The sequence below is a fragment of the Suricata suricatta genome, chromosome 4 (genome assembly GCF_006229205.1).
Source record: "Suricata suricatta isolate VVHF042 chromosome 4, meerkat_22Aug2017_6uvM2_HiC, whole genome shotgun sequence".
Classification (NCBI taxonomy): domain Eukaryota; kingdom Metazoa; phylum Chordata; class Mammalia; order Carnivora; family Herpestidae; genus Suricata; species Suricata suricatta.
The window spans coordinates 86,486,569-86,498,402 of record NC_043703.1 but is presented as its reverse complement, the minus strand read 5'-3'; the positions used below and the strand labels follow the sequence as shown (position 1 = coordinate 86,498,402).

The 11,834-nt window shown below is 43.9% G+C and overlaps 1 protein-coding gene across 3 annotated transcripts in view; it reads left to right on the top strand.

Moving 5' to 3' along the window:
• Positions 1–11,834, top strand: part of NPAS2 (neuronal PAS domain protein 2) — an 87,191-nt gene that overhangs the window by 2,335 nt on the left and 73,022 nt on the right. For all 3 annotated transcript variants that reach the window (XM_029937139.1, XM_029937138.1, XM_029937140.1), the window contains exon 2: positions 823–876. In XM_029937139.1, the coding sequence (XP_029792999.1) occupies positions 823–876 (54 nt within the window). The remainder of the gene's footprint in view (positions 1–822; positions 877–11,834) is intronic.

The following is an 11,834-nucleotide window of genomic DNA, read 5'->3' as shown; positions in this document are numbered from 1 at the left end:
AGCGGCACTTTCAACAATAGCCAAATCATGGAAAGAGCCTAAATGTCCTTCAACTGAAGAATGGATCAAGAAGATGTGGTTTATATACACAATGGAGTACTACATGGCAATGAGAAAGAATGAAATCTGGCCATTTGTAGCAAAATGGATGGACCTCAAGGGTGTCATGCTAAGTGAAATGAGTCAAGCAGAGAAGGACAGATACCATATATTTTCACTCATAAGTGGAACAGGAGAAACTTAACAGAGGACCATGGGGGAGGGAAAGGGGGAAATAGGTGGGGAGAGGGAGGGAGGTAAACCATGAGAGACTCTTGAGAATAAACTAAGGGCTGATGCAGGAGGGAGAGGGGAAGGGGGGTGATGGGCATGGAGGAGGGCACTTGTGGGATGAGCACTGGGTGTTATATGGAAACCAACTTGACAATAAACTTTAAAAGAAAAAAAAAGTGTAATCTGGGGACCCCTGGCAGGTCTGGGAGGTCAAAACAACTTTCCTAATACTAACACATTATTTGGTTTTTTTATGCTCATGAACATACAGTGAAGATGTATTTTCTAGAAGCTCCTTGACAGTTATGACTGCATTGGCACCTAGAATGAGTGCTTGTTGATTTCTCGGTTTGAACCCACAGACTTATACAAGATCTCTTTGGGAGTCCTCAGTCATTTTTGAGAGTGTAAAGGGTTTTGCTGGAACCAAAAAATTTGAGAACCTCTGAACTAAGGTTGTGGGATAGATCGGACCATAACGATGACCCCAGAAAAAACCTGGAACAAAGGTCTAGAAGCAGATGGTAATCATCTGTTCTTTTTTTGCAGGAAAAACTGTGTAGAAAATCTAATGGATGAAGATGAGAAAGACAGGGCAAAGAGGTAAGAAGGAGCATCCTCCCTGTCTTGGCAGGTTCTGTGCTGTCTACCAGGCTCAAACATGCCTGTCCTCTCCCAGTGTAGATGAGCTCTCCTGTGCATGTCCTATGCAGCAAGGTAGGCCACGAGGGACATGTGCCTGGTACCCACTCTCCTTGAAAGATTGCAGTGCTCTACCAAAAAAATGTAGACCAGCCCCCCCAATTTTGTTCCTTATCCTGAAATTCCTTATTGTCTGGGACTTGCCAAGTGGTTTATATTTTTCACATGTTTGTGTCTTAATCCTGGTGACTTGGGTCTTGAGAGGACACTGGCTACTGGTCTTCCAGCATAGATACTGCTTAGCAAGGCAGCCTGACCTGATGGCCAAGCAGACCTGAGTTCAAATCCCTGCTCCACCGTGGGGAGCTGCCTGGCTCTGAACAATGATAGTAATAATCATTCCCAAATGTTGAGCATGTAGTAATCATCCTCATGTGCTATGCACGTCCATATACTCTGCCGCAGTTTCCTCATCTGCATATGGACATATGTAGCCACCTTGCACCGCTGTGGGGTTGGCCAGAAATCCTAGTAGATTGGGAGCCCTTATAACCCTATTCTTGCTTATTCCTTCACTGGGCACTTATTGACTACCTGTAGTGGGTGAAGTGGAGCCATAAAGCTGGTATTTTGAAGGTAAAGACCTGTCGAATGTTACCAACATCACAGTTTGCCCCTGTGGGCAGTTACTATCCAGGCTTTAGGGAAAGAAAGATGACATGAGGAGGACACCTGTATCCTGATTGTTGGTAGGTGACTACAGGTGACCAAACTACAAGTGACAGGCCCGGCAATAGGGTGTGCTCTCCTGGGAAAGTCTTCACTCAGGCCCGAGAATGAGCCTTCTTCCAGTCTCATCTCTGTCTCTCCCCATCATGTGCGTGTGTGCTTGTGTGTGTGTGTGTGTGTGTGTCAGGTCCCTCAGTCCCATGTAACAGACTCTTGAAGAGCTGCATAGCTGAAGGGGTTGTCCACTTCCCTTCACAGAACCCACAGCCTGCTTGTCACTTCCAGAATCCTTTGCTTGCAAATGATGGAGCCCTCAGAGATCCCCCCAGTTCGGTGTCTGTAGGGAGAGGGGCATCTGTCTTTCCAGTGTCACCAGTTGGGGGCAGAAAGGGTGGCGGGCATGAGGACAACAAATCCCCAGCCACTCCAAATCTGCAGAACACAGGCAGAGTCTGTATGGGTTGTTAATTCCCCAAGTATTTCCTTAAAGAAAAATCAGGGAGCAGGGAAAATGGCCACAGATGTAGGTGAAATGGAGTTGGCACAGAGTGGGGAGTGTCAAAACTGAAGGTTATCATGGCGGGGGCGCTCAGCATACTCTTATCTCTACTTTTCCATGTTTGAAGGTTCTCTCTGATAAAAATTTAAATAGACAACAATTCAAATAACACCCCAGCTTATTCCAAAGGAACATGCCCTTCCCTTGGCATTGGCTCCCCACAGTCGTGCTTCTCAGACCTTAGAGCACCACCTTCAAGGGTCGCAAAATCTATGTGGTCCCAAGTAACAAGTGGATTAATAGCCTACCCCAGACCAGATGAGAATAGGATCTTCCTGAGGAGGCTGGCGTCCGGTTCTTTCCTCTGTTTTGGCTGCTTGGCTTCCTCCCAGGTAGCTGTGGACTAGGTGCGGGGACAGACACGAGTCCCATCCCAGATAATGAATTCCAACAAACCCTCACCGCTCCCCACTTCCACTTTCTCACCTGCAACACTAGGCAATCATTTCTGTCCTGCAGGGACAGGGTTATTTGGGGGAGTAGCCACAAAATACACAAAGAAGCTCTTTTGTGTGCATGTATGCGTGTTAATCATTACACACACGTGAAAATACAGGACACTCTCATGCATTTACTAGGTATTCTCATTGGTTAGCAGTCATGAAAAGATCGGTTGTGGTGGCCAGCAGTCACCGAGTGCTTCTTGTGTGTCCTCATCCTCTATACTAAGTACTTTTATATGCATTAGCTCATATCATCTCAATGTTCTTCTGAGGTGTGTTTATTGTTATTTGCAGTCTACAGAGGAAGAAACAAAGGCTCAGTAATGCGCCAAATATCATAAAACTCTAACAAATGGCAGACGTTGAAGTTAAACACAGGCTTCCTAACCTCAGATTCTGTTCTTATTACCCTGACCGCAAGAAAATTCTTTCGTGTAGGACGAACCCAGTGTGTCTGGTGGGCCTGCGCTGAGAGCTGTGCTGTGGTGGGACTTTGGAGTCAATGAGAGTTTGGTTCTGCCTCCTCACTTTTTTTTAAATTTTTTAATGTTTGTTTATTTTTGAGAGAGAGAAAGAGAGAGAGAGAGAGAGAGAGAGAGCATGAGTGGAGGAGGGGCAGAGAGAGAGGGAGACACAGAAGCAGAAGCAGGCTCCAGGCTCTAAACTGTCACTACAGAGCCTGACGTGGGGCTTGAACTCACACTGTCAGATCATGACCTGAGCCGAAGTCAGATGCCTAACCACTGAGCCACCCAGGTGCCCCCTGCCATCCTCATATTAATGTACCTCCCAGGCCTCCCACCTCAGCCCTGCCTCTACTGTACCACTTGCCTCGAAATCCAGAGGAGATGAAATGCTACCATACTCAGGGGTCACCAGATGGAGACATTCTGATAAAATCTTGGCTAGAAGTTCTTAGAAATAAATCAGGCCATATGCAGTGTCTTTCCATTCATTCCCACCCCCGTTTGCTTTGAGGGTGTGGGCACCCATGCTCTCACACTGCTTGTTTGGGAACCTCCATGCACACATCAAGAGCAATGAGGCTGCTGGCTGGCGCTCACCCCCTCCTGACCTCAGATGAGGAAACGGGTCTAGAATGTTTGGTAGTACCCAGATCCGTTGGCCAGAAGAGCAGTAATAATGCAGGATCCCTCACAACCCTTGGGAGAACCCAGGACGAAGTAACCATAATCCTAAGATTGTATCTGTCTCAAAGCCTCTGGTTTTGCAGGTTTTGTAGCAGCAGCATGAGAGGCCCTTTCCCCTAATCCCACCTGGAGGCCTGAGAGGAATAGTTTTCACTCACACGATTTTTTTTTTATGAGATTAGAAATGCTTAGCTTCAGATCAAAACCCTCATTGTCTCCAGAAAACACGTGCTATGTTGGGCAAGGTTTCTGAAGCTTTGGGGAATTCACGGTTTGTTCGGATTGTTTGATCAAAGTATTCTGAACCAGCACACAGCTCCACTTTCTTCTGTGAATTTCCGTGTAAATCCATTGAGTGCCTATTGTGTGTCAGAACTATTTGCTGTTTTTCTTAAGAGGTTATGTGAAAACATGGTCCTTGAACTTAAAAAGGAAACAGTCTGATTGAGATGATTGAGAGATATTTGGAATCCCTAGATAGTGAGGTTCGCAGTTTACCATTTTGTGGTCCAGTCATACACATGCCTTTCTAATTCTGGTGTGACATAGTTTTGTGGGATGTGTGTGTGTGTCTGTGTGTGTGTGTGTGTGTGTGTGTGTGTGTGTGTGTGTGTGATCATCCAGGAAGTGGTGCGGTGGGGCAGGAAGTGCACAGCTTAGGAATGAGACAGGCTTTGACTCCTGACACTTTTACTTTCTGTCCTTAGACGAGTTACTAAACTTCTCTTAGCTTCAGTTTCTTCCTCTGTAAAATGGGCGTAATACTAGTAGCACCCTCTTCATAGGGTTACCGCAGGAACTAAATGCAGTTGTGCGTAAACCCCTCCTCACGCACTGCAGAGGACAGTGCTAGTAAGAAATGCTAAGATGTAGGGAGCACTCACTGAGTGCCTGCAGCATTTCACATGCATGAGCTCTCTGATCCCCCTCAACACAGGCTATTACTAGCCTCATTTTACAGTTGAGAAAGCCGGGGCTTGCGATCACACAGCCAGTAAGTGGCGGGCGGGGATTCAAACTGAGGCATTATTTCGAGTTCTGGGCTCTTAATGACTTCTCCTGACAGTCAGTAAGTGGAAGCTGCTCCTTTAGGTTGACCGTGTGCCCCAGTGGGAGGGGCAGAAAGTGCCGTAGGAGTTCTTGCTTTCCAAGGCAATCCAGTTTCTATAACTTTGCAGTTTTGTAAAGTACAGCTTACTTCATTTTTTAAGAAGAAACTCCTTCATGGTGGCCTCTTCCTTCTGTCCAATATTACATGAGTAATTTATCAGCATTCATTAAAGTTACATTATCTCCTGCCAGCTGGGAAGCTTTGTTTCCATAACTGTGTGCATTTTGGTTGCAGGAGGGAAGACGGGTGGTAAGATGAGAGCTATTGCTGCCTTTTGTTCATAAGAATGAAGAATGTCGGGCAAAAGTAGCTTGGGGTTCTCAATAAGGAGCTCTGGTTTGCAAACACAAGCTAAGCAATTTTATTATTCTCTGACCCTCATCTTTACGGTCTTAACACCGATATAATGCCCAGGCAAGAAGGAGGCAACGTCACTACAACCAAGAAGCTCATCCATGCGCTTTTGCAGAAGCGAGATTTGCAAGAAGAAAAGCGTTAGCTGTTGGGAGCTGGGCATTTCTCCTGGTTCCCCCAGGGCTAGTTTATCAATGTGGACCAATGACTGAGACCATTCGGTCCCCCTTCCATCAGCGCTCATTAACTAAGTAATGTACTAAGCAAGGGAAAGATAAAGGGGAGGCTACACAGCATCACCCTGGCCTCAAAGGACTTTGGGGTCAGTTAGGGAGGGATTCTTGAAAACAAGCATAAAGGAGAAAACATCTCCTGCTGGGCCTGTGTTGAGCAAAGCCAGGATGATGGTCACAATTCATAAGCTCTGTTTCTCATCCAAGTGCTCTTTAGTGGAGGATAATATGGTTAAGAGGAAAGACTGACCTTGTTTTATTGTCTCATTTCTCTAGATGTAAATTCCATAGGTCTAAAAGGAAAGGCTAGTCCAATCTTTGAAGGTGGTAGCCCACCTGGAGGACTCCAGCTCCGGGCACACTCGCTGATGCCCCTGTGTGCAGGCTTGGTGCAGAATGGAAAACCTGGCCCTGTGCAGTATATGTCAATGTTTCCAGCTCTTGACCGGGAGTTATACATATCATCATAAGCCCCGACATGGAAAAAAATGACAGCAAAAACATTTTTGAGACTTCCTTTCTGTTTGTTTTATTTGGTGATTAAGACAGCAAGCAGGCATTGCAAGAGAATAGAGGTATCGGGACACACGATTCATTTATATTACCCTGTAATTTCCAGATGGGTGATTCTGTATTCCAAACAAAGGGGAAAAAGTAGAACTGTACTCGCAGGCAGAATGCTAATTCTTACTGTGGCCCAGTAAACAGCGGAATGGAAAGGGGGCCTCCCTCTGTTTGGGGCTCTTAGCTTCTACTCTGGTGGGGTACTTTGGTTGGCTAAGAATCTCTGTCAGAAGGAGAATTGTGTGCCCTGTAGGTTTAGCAGTTTGGGAAGGTCTAAGCTCAGGGACACCCAGAAACTCTCTGGGAGCATCTGAGGCAAAAAGGATTCACTAAAAACCCTTTCAATAATTTCAATAAATATTAAATTAAAAAAAGGATGGGCAGAAGTCTGCCATTTTGAAAATGCATCTCTTCTGCAGATAAAGCTAAATATTCCTTTGAGAATTTCAGGGACAAGTTGCTAAGGATTGTGCTCCCGTGAAATTCTCCCTGCGTGACTGTTAAGTAAGAATCACTGGAAAATTAGGCCAGCTTCCCATTTGGGCCCCAACATTTCCTGAGACCTTGGTTAAGAGTAAAGATGTTCCAGTTACATCTCAGGAGAAAAGAATAGTACAAGCTGAGCTCAGTCATCCCACAAACACTTCACTAAGTGTCTGCAGTAGAAAACATAATGAGTTTCCAAAATTCTCCATGAGGTGAAGAGGCACCATCCTGACCCATGTCGCTCCACATGGGGTGACTTTTCTCTCCACACACCCAGGTGACATTCTCTCCTGGAACCAAGCTGCTGAAGGCTCCTGAGCTCAGTGGTGTTTCCAGGCCCCACTCTCTGGGTGTGCAGGGAGGCTGCCTGACTTATGGACCTAAGGAGGTGTGCACCTGTCCTGAGGACCCAGGCCTGGGCACAGGAAGGGACTGCACTGACTTTAAATGAATCTTGCTTTACACCAGAGTTCCCCAGAATGTATTCTGGACAACACTAATTCAGGAAATGTCCCCCCAAAACAAGTTTGGGCCATGCTGTTTATTCTTTCTCACTTTTGGAGAGTTTGAGGGCTCCTTAGCACATTGAAAGTGCTAAAACTACAATTAGCAAATAAACCAAAATCTGTTTCATCTTATGTAACTGTGAGTTTAAAAAATTATCTGGGGGGGGAGACAAAAATTAGTGACAACAAAATAAATTTCTCTGGCCATAGTCCTTCTTTTTTCTCTAAATAATTCTTCATGATTTTCCATAGAAGACTCTTTACCCAATACTGTCTTATGTCACCTTTTTCCTATCATTTTTTGCATAATTTCTTGTATATGAAAATATACCAAAGCAACATTTGAAAAATACTGAAATGTTTAAAGAAGTAAACAAATCCCATGTGTAATTCTACTATCTAGAGATAGCCACTGTTGATATTTTGACATATTTCCCATCTCATTTTCCTACATGTCCATCAAATTTTAACGGGAATACTCCTATAAGGTCTTTGTCAATGTGGCTGATCAGACTCTAATTTATTCTTCATGAAAGTTGACCTTTCATGGATAGGACTCTTGTAATGTAGAGGATACTTAAATTTTACGTCATGCCTGTTAGCATTCCATTCTTACATTTTGCCTCTCTGGATGTTGACAGTGAGCACCTACTTGATATAGTTCAATTCTGTAAGGAACTGTGAGTTCCTTCCTCAACCACTCTCTCTGTTTCAGGTACTCCAAAGACTTGTAGAGACTTCAAAAGAATCATAAGACCTAATTCTGATTAGAGTAGTCTTCTCATACAAGTTCATTTTGCTTTGTTTATAATACTCAGGTCTGAGAGGCCTCACCTGCATGCTTATCTGTTCCCGACTCATCCTATAATGTAGAACTCGTTACCTCAGTGTAGATATGTCAGAATTCCTGGTCTTGAAGGAGCCTTGGATGTCACTGAGTCTTTAGTTTAGGCATTAACTCTCCTGGGTATCTGTTACTGTGTAATAAACCTCTCTAAAATGTACAAGATTAAAGTGACAGCATTTATTTGTCTGTGGATCTTCAACATGGATGGGACCTAGAAGGGAATGCTTGTTCCTGTCCCATGTGATATCACCTAGAGCAGCTCAAGGGTGGTAGGCTGGACCCACCTGAAGACATGTTCGTTCGCATGGCCAGTGGTTGATGTAGGCTGTCAGCGGGGACTGTGGATTTCCATATGGAGGTGTGACGGCTTTCTCACAATATGTGGCTGGGTTCCAAGGTGAGCATCATGGGCAAGAGAGCCAGCCAGAAGCTGCATGTCCTCTCACTACCTGACCTTAGAAATCAGGCAGTTCCCTTGTGGTGCATTCTATCCCCTAGATGCAATTCACTGAGGCCAGCCCATAATCAAGGAGAGGGGAATTAGAGCTCACCTTTTAATGGGGGGGCAGGGAGTTTCAGAAAATTCTCCAGTTTGAAATCACCATATCAGTGTCCTCACTATTTTATAAGAGGAAACTGAGGCCCGTGGAGGGGGAAGTGCCTTGCCCACTCTCTCATGGCATAGGTGGAAGAACTAGGGTGGGAACTCACATCTTATGGTAACGGGTCTCATGTTCCTCTAGCTAAGCTGTACCATCCCGGTTCTCTGCTACTCCAACCACTCTTCAACTTCCAGGGGTGACTGTAATTGTAAAAACAATATGCCTCATAAAATGCCTTTAGCTCCCCACCATGGAGACCCTCTATGGGAAAACAACCGCTCGTCATGGAAACTGCATACTTTCAGAGTTACTGCATACTTCATGGAACCTCGTGGAACTGCTATGCCTATTACTCAAAAACCTAGCTGCTCTTGGCAGCAAGGGAAGCCCACCAGTGTGTCTGTCACCACTTCTGGCTGCTGCTGTCCAACTGTACTGGGTAGCATTTTATTTTTTCAGCTTTTACTTCATTTGGCCAACTGCATGTGATTCAGAGAACGTCTTTGATTTTTCTTCATCAGCATGTTCCATCTACTCAGTTAACAAAACTAGACTTATTGAGGCTAATTTAAAAGATGGCCAACTTGAGGCTTAACATAGGAAAAGATCCTAGTATGGGGGTATGTCAGGTGTTATGGAGAGTTTCTCACTGGATGCTGGAGAGGCTTAAGCAGAAGATGCCACCAGCCCGAGCATGTCTGCACGTGAAGTAGATTAAAAGGAAGGGTTCTCTCATGATAGTAATTTTTTCCTCTTTTCAACTGATTTGATCTTTATTCCTGATCTAGCTCACCAATCAGGAGTTCTGATATAGTTATTCTTAATTGTTTCCCCTTAGGGAAACACAGGATTTTTGGTGACATATAAAATGCACCTGCACCACCGCCATGTGCCCTTGCGAATTTAGAGAGAGCTGAGGACACATTCACCTACAGGCTCATACTCCCCATTCCTGTCATGGGGCCTCTCCCATCTCCTAGGAGGATGGGAGATAAGCATCTTCCTTCCTGGTCTGTGCCACAGGCTTCTCAGAAGGACCCAGTCCCCATCCCAGCTACAGCTATACCTCTCAAGTAGTTAAGTGTAAAGCCCAGTCTTGCACACTAAGTGTGCATGTTCTGTGATCATCTCCTCACCAAGAAGGAAGGGAGAGAAGCATTGAGTATGGTTTATATAATATGCATCTGTCTTATCCCCCAACACAAGGGTATCCAGGGTACCACCTAATGGAGAAGTATAAGATGTTTGTGTGTGTACATTACATGTGCATATATGTACATCCGTCTCCACAACACTTGACCTTGGAATGACAGTCCTCTCCCACCTCCCTTTGTGTAGTGCCTCTTCTTCCTTGAGTCACCCTGATATACCATAAGCACTGTCATCTTATAAGAATGCCAGCAGCTGTGTTAAATCTCACTTAGATCCTGAAATGCAAGTACAACTCTCCTGTGGAATTCCAGAGCTCTGGGAGCTCACACTTCTGCCTCTCACCCCATGAGCCTTAGCTAGACTAATATGGGTGCCCAAATTTATCCTGTCAGTAGGGAAAGTAGTTTTACTGGTTTAATAAACTCCATGTTGAAATGCAGTATATTTTCCTTTTGATACTTTTAAAATGCTAGATCACATCAAAGTGATATACTCATGCCAGGGGAAGGAGGACCTGCTCAATTCATCTGTAATCCTCCTTGTTTTCAAAGAGCCACCCAGAAATATGTTTCCTTAAGAGTCTATTATAAATATTGTCCAGCTCTCCCCTATATACTTTCATGCAAAAGACCCTGCCTTCAGGGCTTCAGAATCTATGTTCCCACCTTTTGATTTCTATGGATCTTTTACATACTCACTTAAAAAAAAAGTATGAAAAGATATATGAACATTCTGTAACTTGGTAAGATGGAGTCAGCCTACTCCATCCTGTCCACCATACCGAATACAGTTATAAAACCTTAGCAAAATGTGTGTAACAGCTATTTGAAGACCTTGGAAAGTAAATAGTAGGAGGTAGACGGGAAAAGTATCAGAATTTGAAGTACTACTGAACTGGCATTTCCTTCCCTCCAGTACTCCCTAGCCTAGACTCAATATAGCCAAAACCCAGAAGTGGGCAACTATGCTGACAAAGAGAAGACCTAGAGAAGCCCTCTGAATAAAGAACAGGATCAGGGGCTCTAATGCTCAGACTGAGTGAGGGAAAATCTGCCCTCTTTTGTTTTTTTCTCCATATCCTTGTACCCTTAAGCAATCCTGTAACAGCAGCAGCAACAGTAGCAACAGCAACAACAACACGAGCCCATAGGAAAGTTAAAATGTTGAGGGAAAGAAATCTATCTCCCTGAGCAGAGGACCTATATTTCTAAGAGGATGGGATGAAACCCTGTTGTTTTTTTCTTCCTTTCTATCTTCCTACTACATGGCCCCAAATGAAGATGTAGATGTAGGAAGTGTGAGGCAAAGCAGAATAAAGCAAAGAACCAGCTTTCTGGCCAGAGGAACAAAAAGAGAGTCTTGGGAACCAAAAAGTACTGGGCAGAGATATGAGAGGAAGGAGCTCAGGAAAGTCAACATATAAAGAAGGTTATGGGTTCCTGAGCTCACAGTCAGTCTGAATATGCATGGGTCTGACCTTAATACTGTACCATAGACTTTCAGACTGAACTGCAGGACAGACCACCACCCAATGTCCAAGACCAGCCATATGGGACAAATCTAAATAGCACCATGGGTTTCTTATCAGAAACCATGGAAACCATCTGGTAGTGACACAAAATTTTTTAAAAGTTGAAAGAAAAAAAAAACATTAACCCTGAGTCCTATATTGAGTAAAAATATCCTTCAGAAATTAAGGTAAGTGAAGACATTATCAAGTAAAAGAAAAAAAAAACTAGGAAAGTTTCTTATCAACAGAACTGCTCCGAAAGAATTGCTAAAGGAAGTTGTTACATCAGGAAGGAAATGATACCAGATAGAAACGTGGAATATGAGATATAAAGGAAGAACAGAAATGGTAAATATCTGGCTACATAGGACAGACAGCTTAACATTTGGGGGAAAATAACATAATCTGATGTGATTCACTGTATGTAGATGTGGGGCACAAAATGACTACAACATAAGGGGAGGATATAAAGAACTATATGAAAAAGTTTCTACATTCCACTTGAATGGTAAAATACTACAAATAAATTCTGAAAAGATAAGTTTTTATATTATAATCCAAAGAGTAATTTCTGAGCACTATACAAGGACTAATAGTAGTAAATAAAAATATGATAGATTAAATGAAATACTAAAAATGTTTAAACAACCCAAAAGAAGGCAGGATAGAAGA